This window comes from Leopardus geoffroyi, chromosome D1 (assembly GCF_018350155.1).
Source record: "Leopardus geoffroyi isolate Oge1 chromosome D1, O.geoffroyi_Oge1_pat1.0, whole genome shotgun sequence".
NCBI classification, from domain to species: Eukaryota; Metazoa; Chordata; class Mammalia; order Carnivora; family Felidae; genus Leopardus; species Leopardus geoffroyi.
In genome coordinates this window covers 115,336,890-115,352,317 of record NC_059329.1, presented here as the reverse complement: position 1 = coordinate 115,352,317, position 15,428 = coordinate 115,336,890, and the positions used below count along the sequence as shown (strand labels likewise).

The window sequence follows — 15,428 nt, the reverse complement described above, 5'->3', positions numbered from 1 at the left end:
GTCCTCCCAGGCTCCTGAGCCCCGGATCCTACCCTGCTTTATCTTTCCTCCTAGCACGAGTCAGCTTCTCCCACACCACACGGTGTAGTGATTTACAGTGCTCGTGGTTTCCTGTGTCCGGGCCGGACGCGACGCGGGCTGCGGTCTCCTCCGGCTGTGGCCAGCACCCGGAGGAGCCCGCGCACGTAGGACTCCGCCAGTGTTCGGTCGGGACAGCAGGCGCCCGGGGCTGGGGGCGTGGCCAGCAGCGGGGAAGGCCGGGCCGCCGCGTGGGGGCGGGGCCACAGGCGTGGGGCGGGGCTACATCTCAGGGGCGGGGTCTCAGGTGTGCCGGACCGCCGCTTCCATTCGCCCTGGGCCGCGGGCGGGGGCTTGGCCGTACCAGCTCCCGGCGGGGGAGGGCGGCCAGGAACAGCCTACCGTCGGAGGCCTAGACACCACAAGTTCCTCCAGACACTGGTCTTCCTTGGCGGTGGTCCAGCATTGAACAGTGTTTCCAAAGTCTCGGGGCCCTCGGCTGCGGTGAGCGGCGCCATCCGCCACCTCAGGCTCTTCTTCCCCTCCCTTGTCCCAGTGGTTCCCGCCAACGGGCGGGGCGGGACGGGAGGGCCCCGGAAGCCGGCGCCGTGCACTTCCGGGTCGGGGAGCGCGCGGCGGTGTCGGCGGCGGCGGCGGCCTAGTCGAGGGTGTCGCTCGGGCGGCGGCGGCGAGCGCCCGGGCGCAGCCGGAGGGGCACGAGGTTCTCGGGTACGTGCGGGGCCCGCGGCGGTCCCGGGGTCCCTGCCGCGCCCCGGCCGCGTGGGCCGTCCTCGAACGCCGCGCGCTTTGTCTGAGGCCTGCCCCGCGGTGCGAGGCCTGCGCCGCGCTGGCCCCGGGCGGGCGGCGGGGAGCTCGGCGCGGGCGGGCGGGCGCGGGGCAGGGAGGCCTCGCGCCGAGCCTGGGCGGCTCCTCGGCCTGCGGGCGGGTTTCCGGGTGGCCCGCCTCAGGTCCCCAGTCGCGGGGAGCGCACTCCGCCCCGTCCGGCCCCTTCCCCCCCCCCCCCCCCGCCAACTCCGCGTTATCGCTTTCCCCTCTGAGCGAGGTGTGACCCTTTGCCAACTCGTTTCCAGCTCCCGGTCGTCACTGGTTTCGTCGGCAGCCCGAGTGGTTCGCGGGATGATTTCCTGTTAACTCACGTAGTCTTCACAACAAACCCCGGGCGTAGGGGTCGTCCTTCCTCTTCTACAAGTGAGCCGAGCCGAGCCCCGGAGAGGTTAAGTAACTTGCCAACGGGGCGCACAGCTGCTGAGCGCGCAGCCAGAGCGCCGAGTTAACGCAGCCCGGGACTCTGGGGCGGCGCTCTCTTTAGCGGCGCTCGTGTTACCCCGTTGTCAGTTCAGGAGACTGCATGCCGTTCTGGCGTCTGCCTGGCGCGCCGCCTTCTAGCCAGTGGTCATACGGGTAGAACGTGAGGCTGAGGTGAGGTTTGACTTGGCACTTAGCACACCCTCCCTGTCCCAGGACCACCGGCAGGCTTCGTGTTTATGGGAGAATGTGGAGTCCGAATAACAGTAGCTGGCGTCTTCCGGTGCATTCTCTGCACCCGGCCAAGTGGCAAGGCTCTGACGGGGCAAGCTTGGCTTTAGTCCTCTCTGCAGCCCCCCAGCACGGACCCTCCGTGGCCATCTCAGCCCTGCGAAGGACCTCAGTGGGCTCTAGCTTTTTCACTTCCGTTGCAGTTTGCAGTTCCAAGGGCTCCTGTCCTCTGTGGCAGACGGTGAATGGAGAATGACAGCCCTGGCCCGGTGTGCAGTGTTGGACCTGGCAGCCTTGCCCAGGGCCTGGCGACGGGCACTCTTGCTTCCGGTCTTGGCATAGGTGCCAGTTACCACCGAAGCTCTTGCTTCTTTAGTGACGGTTGGAATTGTAGGTGCTTTGGGTTCCTGCATTTGAAAAGAGAGAGAAATATTTTTTTCTGGCTTAATTATTCCCTCTGGATGCCCTGAGTCTAGAGTTTGAGCAGGAGAACCCCAGAGCACCACCAGCACTGCTGAGGGCGGCCAGCAGCCGGGAGGGGGCCGTGGGCCTTCCTGCCAGACAGCTTCCCGGCCTGTTATCTGGAACACAGGGGCAGAGGTAGGGACGGTGCATCTGGGCTGGTATGTCTGGGCTGGGGCTGCTGGTGGGCTATTAGGTCCTAAGCTGGGGTCCCCATTAACGAAGAGTTCTGATTGCAGTTCTGACAGGGAAAGGGCTGTAGGGATCTCTAGTTGTGGTCTCTGCCTTGGTATTTGCACAGGTGTTTGCTCTGGAACGTAATTTCAGGGGCCACCTGGGTTTTTTTTTCCCAGTGTCCTAACTGTCGCGTGACGGAACAGGAAGGGACGATGTTCAGCCTCCTAATCGACCCTCTCCTGCCCTGGTAGAGCTTTCCCTCCCCAGCAGTGGTGGGAGTACAAGGCCATGGGACTGAACCCCACAGGGGCAGGGACTCAGGGATTCGACCCCATTCCTGGGCTGGCATTTCTGGCAAGTCCCCGGGTACCAAACCCCATTATGGCCTTGTTGACCTCTTCAGGCAGCCCTCGGAGGCAGGCCTTGCCACTGCCCGTTCTCGGTGGACCTGGGTCGTAGCGCACCAGAGAAGCTAGGCGTTGTTTTTCCTTTTGAGCTGGTGCTTGTGTGACACGTCATCAGGGTAAGGATTTGCACCCGGAAAACTGCCCTCAGCTGTGCCGTGTTGTGTCTTCGGTGGCCTCAGGGGTTACATTTTCTGGTGTCTAAGGGTTCACTGGAAGGTCTATGTGTGATGGTATAGTCGACCCTTGAACAACACAGGGATCGGGGTACCCATCCCCATGCAGTCCAAGTGCCACATACGACTTTTGACTCTGAAAACTTTATTGTCAATAGTCTGCTGTTGACTGGAAGCCTTACCGATGACAGAAACCACTGGGTGACACGTGTTTTGTGTATGTCACAGGTCATGTTCTTATAAAGTAAGTTAGAGAAAAAAATGCTGCCAAGGATATCCTGAGGAAGGAGAGCACGTTTGTAGTATGGTACTTATCCAAAACAGTGTCACGTGTAAATGGCCCGGTGTACTTCAAACCCGTGTGGTTTGAGGGTGGGCTGTATTTACCCCCCTTGTGGGGCAAGAAAGTGTGCTGCACACAGCAGGGGCGGGGTAGGTACTGGAGCAGCTGTCCCAGGATGACTTTGTGGAATTCACGTGTGGGAACGCTCACGACAGTGGCCAGAGCGTTCTAGGCCCTCTTCCCTGAGCCCTGAAGCCATTGTGCCCACAGAAGTGTCATTCTCCTGGAAGGTCTGTGGCATGTCGTGCCCCATAGTCTGTGTGCCTCTAGCAGGAGTCATGGCCAGGACTTGTAGGACAGGCTGGGTCCCTGCTGTGTTGCTGAGTCACCAAGCACCGAGGGTGCAGACCAGACCCTTTGTTGAGTGGGACTGTGGCCATTTTCTTTCTGTTTTTTTTTTTTTCTTTTAATTTTTTTCTTAACGTTTATTTATTTTTGAGAGACAGAGACAGCGACAGAGCACAAGCAGAGGAGGGGCAGAGAGAGAGGGAGACACAGAATCCGAAGCAGGCTCCAGGCTTCGAGCTGTCAGCACACAGCCGGACGCGGGGCTCAAACTCACAAACCCTGAGATCATGACCTGAGCCGAAGTCGGACACTCAACCGACTGAGTATGGCTCATTTTCTTAACCTTAGAGCACTAAGTACGAGAAAGGTGGTAGCTTTAGGGGGTTAATAACTCCACAAAACCATCTCTTAATGCATTATTTTCAGGTGGAAGCAATATAAGGCAGTTGACAGTTTCATCACGTTAACATGCCCTCACTGTTTTAGGAAACGTCATCCTAGAATCTGGGGCTTTGTTTAAAAAAATTTTTTTATTTATTTTTGAGAGAGAGAGAGCATGAACAGAGGAGGAGCAGAGGGAGAGGGAGACACAGAATCCTAAGCAGGCTCCAGGCTGTCAGCACAGAGCCCGACACAGGTCTTGAACTCACAAACCACGAGATCATGACCTGAGCCAAAGTCGAATGCTTAACCGACTGAGCCACCCAGGCGCCCCTAGGATCTGGGGCTTTGTTAGGGAAGCTAGGTAGGCACTCTGGAATCTGAACCTGACCTTAGCCCCACCAGGAGATTGTTCTCTGGGAGCATCTGTACAAAAGTGGTGGTGATAGCCCCTCTCCTGGGTGCCATGGTGCGTGTGAAGCCCTTGGCGGGTGGCCCATGGCCCGTGGGAGAGAAGCCTGCACGTGGGATCCGCAAACGAGAACCTTGCCTGGCGCTCGGGCATGCTGGCCTAACCCAGCTTCCTGCTTTGCCCCTCTGCCTTCTGGTCTTTTGTGCGACCCCTTTCCTCTGACCGTGGAGAGTGGACTTGGCCCAAAGCACACTGTGCATGGAGAGGGTTTTCTTCATTACGTCTTAGTTAAGTGTGTCCTCCAAGAGTCATCTGGGAGACGAGGTGAGTGTGTTGTTGAGAAAGGAGCCCTTATTTGGGCTCCAAAGTTGGAGGCCTGGTGAAGGAGGTGGATTGTGTCTTCTGCGTTTGCAAGGTCGTTTGTCTCCGTCTTCTGTGTCATCTTTGCAGCGGTCTTGCAGAGTAGGCAGGACAGGTGTCCCCACTTGGAGATCAAGAGCCCGAGAGCAAGTGGCCATGGTGGCTGAGTGGTGGAGCCCGACCTCCGCACTCCGTGCTGCTCTTGGGCGGTTGCGTCTCGCCAGTGCCCTGTGGATGCTCTCGGGGTGAGGTCAGAGCAGCCCCGGCTGACCCACAGCCTCCCAGCGGTGGTCTGGTGAGCCGAGGTTGGGCTGGCCAGCTGTGGCTGAGAGTGACATGGCAGGGGATGCAGGGAGGGGGTTTTGTTAGTCACCTAGGCCCTTCTGGCACCTCCCACCCCCCTGCATCAAAAACCCTGCTTTGCCTCAGCTTGTGATAAGCCATTTCATTCGTGCCCGGTGTCAGGATTCTTCAGGAGTGTTAAGGTGTCATGGGTGCCTGACTGAAGAAAAATGTTGCCAGACTGAGCTAAATTAGGTCCATTATAAATTGAGATTTGACTTTGAACATCACTCTGTAGATGGGAATCGTTATCTTTTTTTATACGTATGCACAGCTTTGTGGTTAGAATTGCTTTGTTTCTTTGTTTTTGTTTTTAATTTGAGAGAGAACCTTAAGCAGAACCTTCATGCCGGGCGTCCCACCACCCTGGGATCATGACCCGAGCGGAAATCGAAATCAAGGGTGGGACGCCCAGCCCACTGAGCCCCCCCACGCGCCCCTAGAGTTGTTGTGTTTGTTCTGTATCTCACGGCTTGGCCTGGTGTCTTACAGATGAACACGTGTCACTGGAGTGACTGTTGGGCTTGCAGATGGGGGGAGTGTTGCATCCTGGGACAGTTAGGAATTACCTGACTTTGGTTAATTTCAGAGCCAAACGCCAATGTCTAGCGATGGATGACGACAGCCTGGATGAGCTTGTGGACCGAAGCCCAGGGCCAGATGGACGCTCGCGACTCAACCCTGCTGTCCTGGCCAGCAGCGCTGGTGAGCAGGTCCCCCACTTCTCCCCCGGAGGTGGGCCAACGGGTGTTGGAGCTGGCGTTGGTGGCTTGCGCGTCTCCAGGTTGTTGGCTCTGGGAAAAGCTGGAGTTCCCTTTGGAGGGTTGTTTACTCATGTTAATTTCAACTCTCAGTCTTTGTTAAAAAGTTACTGTTTGCTTTTAAGTTGGTTAGTGATACATTTTATTTGTGTTGGGACAGATGCTAGTGGGGAAGAATGTGCTTTCCCTGCATCTGTCCCCTTCCAGCCCACCTTCCCCAGCCCCACCTGGGCAGCTACGCTTTGGCTGGTGCCTGGAGCACCTCCGTGCAGCTCTGAGCCAGCCCTGGCCTTTTGCTGCCTTGATTATGTGACACTTCCCCTGGGCTTGTGTCTTCATCTCTTTCGCCTTAGAAGACAGCGGTGACGGCAGCAGTGGCAGCTCTGAGGATGACACGGGCAGCGAGCGCAGCTACAGCACGGACGGAGAGGACGACGGAGAGGACGAGGAGGGCGGTCTGGAGGACCAATCCGGTGAGAGCGCTAGCGTCTGAATGGCTTCCTGGTATTTCCTCTTGCGGGGGCAGGGACAGCAGTTCACCCAGCGTCGTTAGTGGAGCCCGCTGAGGGCCGTAGAAATTACGCAGAGGCTCCTCGGCCGCTCGTCGGGCCTGGCAGTCCCCTAAGGCGAGCCCTCGCTTTGGTTGTCATCCTCTGCGTCAGGAGTTCAGTTTGACGACACAGCCTCACAGGCCTCTTCCCTGGTGACGGCAGGAGACTCAGATGTCTAAGAGGGCGGAGCATCACGAAGTGGGGTCTTTCCAGGACGAGCACACGGGGGGTGCACTTGGTGGCCCCAGCTCCCACACCCGCGGGTACAGGGCAGGGTTAGCCTCGCTGAGGTTCGCTGTGGCCCGGGGCCACCTGGCCGGGACTCTCAACAGGTCAGTGGCGTCATCTGTGGTTTGTTCTCGTTCTGACCGGAGCCCGAGAGCACTGGCACACGCAGGAGATGACTTCATTGAGGAATTCACAGCGCGGGTTTCCTGGTTGGCATTTGTGCCCTTCAGCTGCGGCGCAGGGAACGTTGCTTGAAGCGACTCTGGTTAGGCTGACAGCGCCTCCTTCGCTGTCCCTTCTAGCTGCCCGGGCTGTGCATGGCATGCAAGGGCCCCAGGCCGGACTACCCTGTCCAAGACCAGCTGTGATCACCTTCCTCTGAGGGAGGGCACGTGTGGCCCTCTGCTGACAGGGTGCTGGACTTTGGAAGTTTGGCTCATGGCTGCTTTCCTTCTGGCATAGTCATTAAGTCAGGAGAGGCATGGTCTTAAAGCAAATACCATGATCTGTGTATTTGACTCTGGCTCCCGTGGTTATCAGTGTTAGAATGTTCCAGAAAGGGAACCTTTCATGTTTGCGACAGTGCTCATGAGGGACCAGGACTGAAGTGGCATGAGCCAGTGTGAGTTCGCAACTTTGTGTGTGTTGGTGACCTATTCTTCCAGAGTCAGATTTTTTTTTTTTAAATGTTTATTTATTTTTGAGACAGAGAGAGACAGAGCATGAACGGGGGAGGGTCAGAGAGAGAGAGGGAGACACAGAATCTGAAGCAGGCTCCAGGCTCTGAGCTGTCAGCACAGAGCCTGACGTGGGGCTCGAACTCACAAACCATGAGATCATGACCTGAGCCAAAGTCGGACGCTTAACCGACTGAGCCACCCAGGAGCCCCCCAGAGTTAGATTTTTTAATAAGTTTTATTTTTTTCCGGAGAGAGCAGAGCGCTAGTGGGGGAGGGGCAGAGAGTGGGCGGAGCCCAGATGCAGGACTCAAACACACAAACTGGGAGCGAGATCATGACCTGAGCTGAAATCAAGAGTGGTACACTCAGGGGCGCCACTCAATCGACTGGGCCACCCAGGCGCCCCCAGAGTTAGTGTTGAATCCTGTACACAGGGATGTGAGATCCTGCCCGAGTTTGCAGGTCACGACTACTGCTCTTCTGCATATCCCCCAAGATTGAGTTGGGGCGTTGGTCTCAGGCACAGACAGTCAGCGCTGACAGGGCTGAAGCCAGAAGACCTCCTCCCTCGAGCAAAGGTCTGAGGGCCTGTTGGGTGCCAGAGAATCTGGGCAGGGCCTGAGGGAGCGCAGGAGCCAGCTCGGCTGGGGTCCCTGCTGCTCCTGAGCTCACCACTTAGCAGCAGACACAGTGGCACAAAGAAGCAGTTATAATAAGGGTAATCCGTGTCAAGAGTGGGTGTGCAGGGGTGTCGCGGGAAGGGCGCTCTATGGCCCTGGAGAAGCAAGAGACTTCCAGAGAGGCCCCGTCTAAGCTGTGATCTGAAGGACAGGAGAGAAGGAGATGCGGGACCAGAGCCTGCAGGTGGCGAGGAGCCCCAGGAAGGGAGGCCGCGGGGCCCTGGGCGTGTGGCTGGCGGGCCTGGAAGCGTAATCGTGTGCCCTTCAGTCTTTGAAGCGAAAGAGGTGCCGTGTGGGAAGTGTGGTCAGACCTTGAGAAGGGAGTTTCCTACAAGGGCACTTCCTGCACCCCTTTAGGCCTGGCCCTTCCCAGGGGTGCTTTTTCTACTTGCTGCTTTTCTTGCTCTAGTGTTTGTTCCTGAAAACCGCTTGACTGCTGTCTGCTGAGTTTCCAATTTAAGTATTATCTGCTTAAGTCTTACCATAAAACCTGAGGACTTAGGGCTCTGATCTGCGTGTGGCCTCGCCCCCGCCCCCCAGGCTGCGCGCTCGCGAGCGCCGCAGGTTGCCATCGTGGACGAGGGAGTGTGAGTCACGGTGGCCGGCTCCGGGCACGGCCCTGGGCCACTCCAGTCTCTTCCAGCAGGGACCATGCCCTTCTCCGGGACCCTGTGTTCCTCAGCACTCGGGTTTTCAGGCCCGCTGCCCACTGCCAAGCCAGGCTGGCACCCTCATCTGCACTGTCCTCGGTTTGCCCCCCCGACGGGTCGGGAGCACCTCCAGCAGCCCCTGAGAAGGGGTGGGCAGAGGTAGATGAGTCAGGGCCTCACGCATCTGCACGAGTGTCCACCCTCATCAGTGCTGGTCACTGTCCCTCAGAGACTTCGGAGGCATTGCTCTGTGAGCCGAGGTGCTGCACAAGGCCCAGGTGGCCCTCAGGTGGACGGTTCTTTGCCTTTTGGAATTCAGTAGGAAGAGCCTGGTCACCTGGCTTCGACCTGCTTCTGCTTCCTTGGCCCTTTCCAGCAAAGCAGGAAAGCGGAGCAAAGTCCCGTGTTCACGCAGCTTTCTGCCTGGCCTTTTCCAAAATTTTGTACGTGCCAATTTCATTCTTTTCTTTTCTTTTTTTTCCTTGTCGTGTAACGAATCGTCACCAGCCTGGCAGCTCAGGACAGGGTGCTCACTGTCTCCGTGTTTGGGGGCCAGCTGTCCAGGTGTGGGTTGCTGGTCCTTCGCGCAGGTCTCACCAGCTGACATCAAGGGGTCACAGGGCCACGATTCCCGTCTGAGGCTCAGGGTCCTCCGCCGGGGTCACTGCTTGTTGGCAGGGTCCAGATCCTTGCGGGGGTAGGGCTGAGGTCCTGACTGCTGGCCGGCTGCCGGCCGGAGACTGTCCTCACCGCCTAGAGGCCTCCGTTCGTCCGCACGGCACGTCATGTCAGCCGCGGGAGCACATCCCCCTGACTTCTTTCTCTGCAACCATCTGGGGAGCACGGCTGTTAGAGGAGTCACCTGAATAGTTTGAGCCCCCAGGGATCGTTCCCTCCGCCATGCAGAGGGAATTGAGTCACTTGGTATGTCCACACTTCAGTGGATTGGAGGGGGAGGAGTGCTGGGGCTCATGAGGACCCTGCCTGCCACACCTCTGGTGCAAGTGAATTCGGGTCTCTATTTTAGTGGAGTTTGGGAGGGAGAGAAAACTAAACGCACGTGTCAACTGCTGTACTGAACTCAAAGTGTCTCCTTTTCTCCTTAGAACTTCTCAGAAACTGATCAGAACTGTTTGGCCAAATTGCCTAGTTAGGGATCTATGTTCCCTACGTCCCCAAAAAAAGAAAAACGAGAGCTATAAGAGAGGTGTCACTCGGAGACAGATGGCTTGTTAACATCATGTTTTGAGAAGGGTTTTGGGGTCACGTGGCGCCGTCTGGAGGCTGCTGTGCCGAGCAGGGCCACCGCAGGGAACCCAGTTGTCAGAAGGGGGTGGCCCCTGGGACCTGCCCTGATCGTGAGGGTTCTGATTCTGCCTCCAGGTGGGGGCTAGAGGAGCTGGTATGGCCACTCAGCCAGTGTCACATCCCCTTAGCTTGGACACAGCTTCAGGGTGAGGTGCTCGGGGATGGTTACACTGGGCAGGGCTGCAGGAAAGGGATCTGTCCCTTGAGTGTGGGGTTTGGAAACACACTTTCCTGAGTGCAGTTGTGGGCTGCTTGCTTCCAGTGTCCCGGCTCACAAAGTTGTGCTCCTTCTTTCTCAAGGTTCTGAAGATTCTGAAGAAGAAGGAAGAGAAGAAGGAGGCTTGGAAACGTTAGTGGCCGTGGCAGATACTCAGGGGACGTTGGAAGCCAATGGCGCATTTAATTCTGATGACGATTCCGAGAGCTGCCCGATTTGTCTCAATGCTTTCCGGGACCAGGCCCTGGGGACACCGGAGAACTGTGCCCATTATTTCTGCCTGGACTGTATTGTGGAATGGTCGAAGGTGAGCGAGGCTCTGAGGTTCTTCCTTCAGGATGGCCTCTCTCCGTTGACTTTTTGTTTTCATTAAGTTTATTTATGGGAGAGGAGCAGAGAGGGGGGGAGAGTGAGAGAGCCCCAGGCAGGCTCTGTGCTGTTAGCACAGCCCACGAACTATGAGATCGTGATCTGAGCCGACATCGAGAGTCAGGCTCAACCGACCGAACCACCCGGGCACCCCCCTCTGTCCACTTGCAAGTGACCCTGTCAGTTGCTAGCCTTTTGCTGGCGCTTCTCTCTCCTCTACAGTAGAAATTGGGGCCACAGGGTTGGGTCCTAGACCGGTCTTTGCTTTGTTGGTGTGCCGTTGGGGTTGCTGATAAAGCTCACTGTGGGGCATTGGATGAGGAGGATTATTTATGGGTTGGTATCCCTGGGGGACCTGTCTGCAGAAATTCTGAATGACCTGGGCGCAGTGTGTGGCCAGCAGAGTCAGCCTAGTATGCTGTAGTCTCACAAGGTGGGGTCATCTCAGAGAGGCAGAGAAAGCACGCGATTCAGTTTGGCAGTGAGTCATAACCGGCAGTGAAGGGAGCCATCCTTGAAACAGTTGAAGGGAATTTACCAGAAAGACGCGGTGTATTTCGTGATGAGTTTTAGAAGCAGGAGCCCCCTTGTATTAAACTTTCTACCGTGAGACATTTCAAAGAAGTAGAACGGTACAGGAGGAGCGGTGTGGGCCCCCCACCCCCATCTTCAGGAACCGTTAAGTCTGCTTTCCGTGTTTTGTCTCATCCTCTCCCCCCTCCCCTGTAAGTTCACCAACGTGGACGCAGTGTGAGGGTGGCAGACCTCCGTGCCACCACCTCACTCAGCGAGATTAACAGCAGCACCGTAGCCTCTAACCCCAGCCCTGCTCCCCGTTTTCCCAGAGAGCTCAGAGCGTCTCCAGTGGGAGTTTGTGTGACCCGTCCGCATGGCCACGCGGCTGCTGGCTCCCTGTGGTGTCTGTCGATTGAGGGCGTCCCCGTCCTGATGCCGCTAGTTCCTGCTCTGTGGCGCTGGATCCATAGCACACGTCAGATCAAGGTTTAGGTTTTTGTGGCGGGCAGAGCCTTGGAAATGGAGGAACACCACCAGGTGGTGGTTGTCTCCTAGTCGATGTTGTACTGGAATAGTGCGAGGAGAAAACAAAGGTGTAAGTGTCGTGTAGGAGAAGTTATCATTTCTACTAACAAGTAGTAAGTTACCGATACAGATATCTTACCGAGGAGCTGCTGTAATGTGGAGTTCAGCAAGATTGCCAGACACAAGACTAATACAGATTAAAAGTTACAGTATACGTAGAAGTAAGTCCTGAAAAGACACGTGAGACCTTTAGAGAGGTTTTCTAAAACCTTTGAGACTGACTGAAGAAAGCACTTTCTGGAAGGGAAATCCCACCTCAGAGAGATGGCAGTCATGTACAAGTTCATTGCCACCCTAACCAGAGCATCAGGGCCTAGCGGGGCCGTGAGATTCGTAGAGGAGAGAAAGCAAATGCCAAGAATTGGCAGTCCTTTTGAAAAAGGGCAGTCGCGTGCCGGCTGTTAGGATCTGTACAACTCCGGTGAGTATACCAGGTTGGTCCGGGAATGGAGACCAGGCCCCGGGAGCGTGGCGGGGACTCGTAGGGACAACCACACACGGCAAACAGCAGGTAGCATCTCACACTGCGGGGAGCGGGGCTCTCCAGGCATGTGGGAGAGATGGAGAGGAAGGGGGCCCGCTCGCGCCCCCCCCCCCCCCCCCCCAGGATTGGAAGTTAGCAAGTGGTGCTCTGAAGCCTTTGTGGGAAAATGCGGGAACTGTCGGGACAGGGAAGGAGGCTTAGCGCAGTGTAGACCAGAGACCCGGGAGGATGGGAGCCCCTGGACCTCCCAGAGTGGAGGTGGTGTAACGTGTCCAGCCACGTGGCTCATGCACCGTTGCCCTGTGAGCTGGCGAGAGGATGGGAGTCCATCCGTGCAGACCCTGCTCGGGTGGGTGGGCGGCTTGTCTTTACCCGCCGCGTGGGACACGGCACGGGAACCGGCGACCACCGGCAACCGTTCGGACGCACCTGCTGGTGAAGAGTGGGCGTGTGCAGCTGGAGTCCCGGTCCTGAGGGCAGGCATCTGGAGCCCCAGGGGACAGAGCAGGGGTGGGTGGGAGGGGCTGGAGGGCTTGGGTGCTGACCACACAGATGTCAATTTGTCAGGTTTCGAGTGCATGTTGTTGGGTATGATCTGCACGATAGAGGTATTTTAAAACAAACTTCTACGTGTCCAAACCGTATTAGTAAAGAAGAAACATTTGTCACATCTGATGGGCAGCCGGCCACACTATGTGAAGAAATACCAGCATTTACTAAGAAACAGACGTTGAGCAACCTCGTGCACGCAGAGAACCGCGGCCCAGGGGGTAGGGGACGCAGAAATGGCCAGCATCCTGGCTGGCCTGGCTGGAGGCCAGCCCAGGAAGGCCCCCATCCCGCTTTGTGCCTAGCATTTAGCACGTGCGTGCCACGCGTGCGCGTGTGTGCGCATACGTGCGTGCGTGTTATGTGTGCGCTCACAGCTAGCCTGCCTTCCCTCCTCCCCAGCAGGAGAGCAGCCCTGCACGGTGGGGGTTTGTCTTTTGGCTTCGCTGCTGTGCTCCCAGCCACTCGGCACAGGGCACGTGGACCGCAGAAAGTAGATTTTCAGTGTAAGACGAAGTTCTCGCTTCTAAGGGAATGTTTTATTTCGAATGTGGTATTAATCGTGAAAACGATCCTATAGGATCCCGATGCAATTTTTATTTCTTACAGAATGCCAATTCCTGTCCAGTTGATCGAACTATATTTAAATGTATCTGTATTCGAGCTCGGTTTGGCGGTAAAATCTTGAAGAAGGTAAGTGCAGATGCTGTGCTAGAGGGCCCCTCCCCACACCTTATCATGTTGGTCCCTGTCTAACGGGAGAACGTGCGCCCACAAGCTGATTTGCTTTCCTGAAGTGAGTAAATACTGGTTAAGTGCTTTTGAGAAACCCGCGGAAGTGTCTGGAGCGCGAGCAGCGGCCAGAAGGGTGCGCTGTCTTGTCGAGGGGCCCGCGTGCTATGGGCGGTGCAGCTGGCGTGTCCCTCGCACTTCCTCTCCCCCGCTCCCACAAGCCTTCTCTACTGCTCACAGCTTCTCTTCGGCCACGACAGCCACGGGGGAGGCCAGACCTGGGAGAGGACGCCTGCTGTCTCGGGACCATGCATCTGCTGGTGCTGGGCCGGGGCGGGGCCGTGTGCCAGGGGGGCTGGGGACAGGAAGTGGTTCTCCTTTGTTCTTTTGCTTGTCTGCTCGTGAGAGGCTTGAAAGGCCTGTTAACGTCTTCTGTTGCTGAGGAGAAACGTTACAGAGACTCGAGGACCCGCCTTCGACGTGTGTCGTTCAGCTAGCCATAGACCTGCCGTTTTATTTACATGGCGCACAAAGCCATAGATGCGCGGGGACTTGGCTCTTCGTGTGCAGATTTCTCGTGGGCACAGTGCTGGGCTGGAGGTGGCGGCTCTGCTTCTGCTCATTCGGGCCCCCGTCACCTGTCCCAGACACTGTCCTCCTTCCCTGGAACCGGGGCCTCCGTTTCCCTGTAGCCGGTCCTCGCCTGCCTGGAGCATCTGCCACCCAAGTGCATGTCCCCAAGCCCTTCCTGTGTGTGCGGGGACCTGGGGGGTGGGGAGTCCAGGGGGCACACCGGCTAGTGCAGTTGGGGAAGATCGGAGAGTGACTCCGAGTCCAGTGCAGACGATGCCGGAGGCTGGGGTGGCCCCCAAGTCCCATCCTGGCCCCGGAGTAAAGGGCGAGCGAGCGGTGGGGTGTGTGACCTGGGGTGCTGACGCGGACGGACGGAGAGAAGCGCGGAGGCCGTGTTGTTCCAGGGCGCGGGGAGACGGGCAGGGGAAGGAAGCGTCTGAACACCCGGTGCGTCTCAGGCCCTGGATCACGGAGTCTTGGTGGTCGCGCCTCCTCGCCTGCCCGTAGTGGGCTGTTCTCCGTGCGCAGCTGTGACCACCGCTGCCACGGCGCAGCAGCGCACTTGACCGCCACGGCCACGGTTCTCGAGAGAATGAAGGCCTCCGGCTTTTATTCTCTTCCCTCTTCCCTCTTCACATCTCCAGCGCCGCGGCCCTGGGTGTCCCCACCTGCTTGGTCTGTGGGACCTTTCCATGGGTCGTCCTTTGTTTTCCGTTGGGTTCGCTGTTTCTCTTGGCTAACTGCCTGCACGTGGTTGCCGTGTGCACTTTGCCCCAGAGCCTCCGGGCCCACGGAGCCTGCGTGCGTGTCGCGAGGCGGCTCAGTGTGCGCTGCACCGGCCCAGCAGCCGCGCCTCGGGTTTGGGCTCCGCTTATCGCTGACCAGCGGGGCTTGTCTGTTTCAGATTCCAGTGGAAAACGCCAGAGCCGGCCGGGATGAGGAGGAAGACCCCACCTTTTGTGAAGTGTGTGGCAGGAGCGACCGGGAGGACCGGCTGCTTCTCTGCGACGGCTGTGACGCAGGGTGAGCAGGGTGTGACGCAGGGCGGCTTCCGAGGCAGACGAGGCCTTTGTGCCCCGGTCCCTGCCGAGCCCAGCCTCTGAGACTGGAGTGTTAACGTGTCAGAGGGCAGTCCTGCAGGGCTGCTTCTGTGCTTCGTACCCACAGATCTTCTCTGTGATGCTCAGGGGGGCCACGCCCCCCGGTATTCAGAACGCTGAATCCCAGGCCGCTGGTGGGTAACCAGCAGGTCTCCCAGGCTCTTTTGTTCCCGCTGTATTTATATCTTCTGCCCGTTCCCCCAGGATATTCTAAGGGGACTCACAAAGATGCACGTGACGCATCGAGACAGCGAAAAGGTGAGGGGCACGTGAGAGATTGGGGCCGGGGGCCCAGAGAAGGGCTTGTGCAGGACCCCTGCTTTCTGTGAGGGCAGGTGACCCTGTGTCCAGCAGGCCCTGGCTCCTGGGAGCCTTTCTTGGGCCTCCTTCCAGCACAGGAGGCATTGCTGGGTGTCTGAGGAATTTTTCTGCCACCAGGCTGTGGTGAGAGGGCTACAGAAACTTCTCCTTTGGGGCACGAGGGGCAGAGAATCCCGTGAGGCTGGCAGGTTTGGAACTTTCTCTTGGGTAACAGGTAGCTCCTTTGAGGCCTGGACTGAGAAGCAGCAGGAGGTAGGAAGTGTC

General features: G+C 57.8%; 1 protein-coding gene across 10 annotated transcripts in view; it reads left to right on the top strand.

Moving 5' to 3' along the window:
* The first annotated feature begins 615 nt into the window (after positions 1-615).
* The window catches only part of PHRF1 (PHD and ring finger domains 1), a 30,486-nt gene continuing 15,673 nt past the window's right edge, over positions 616-15,428 (top strand). For 3 of the 10 annotated variants that reach the window (XM_045486437.1, XM_045486435.1, XM_045486434.1), the window contains exons 1-7: positions 616-747; positions 1,110-1,252; positions 5,450-5,565; positions 5,975-6,094; positions 10,019-10,242; positions 13,048-13,131; positions 14,648-14,766. In XM_045486437.1, the coding sequence (XP_045342393.1) occupies positions 5,472-5,565; positions 5,975-6,094; positions 10,019-10,242; positions 13,048-13,131; positions 14,648-14,766 (641 nt within the window). In that variant the 5' untranslated portion in view covers positions 616-747; positions 1,110-1,252; positions 5,450-5,471. Of the gene's footprint in view, positions 748-1,109; positions 1,253-5,449; positions 5,566-5,974; positions 6,095-10,018; positions 10,243-13,047; positions 13,132-14,647; positions 14,767-15,428 lie in introns of those variants that run through there. The other 7 variants (XM_045486443.1, XM_045486441.1, XM_045486439.1 and 4 more) reach the window with 4 other exon arrangements.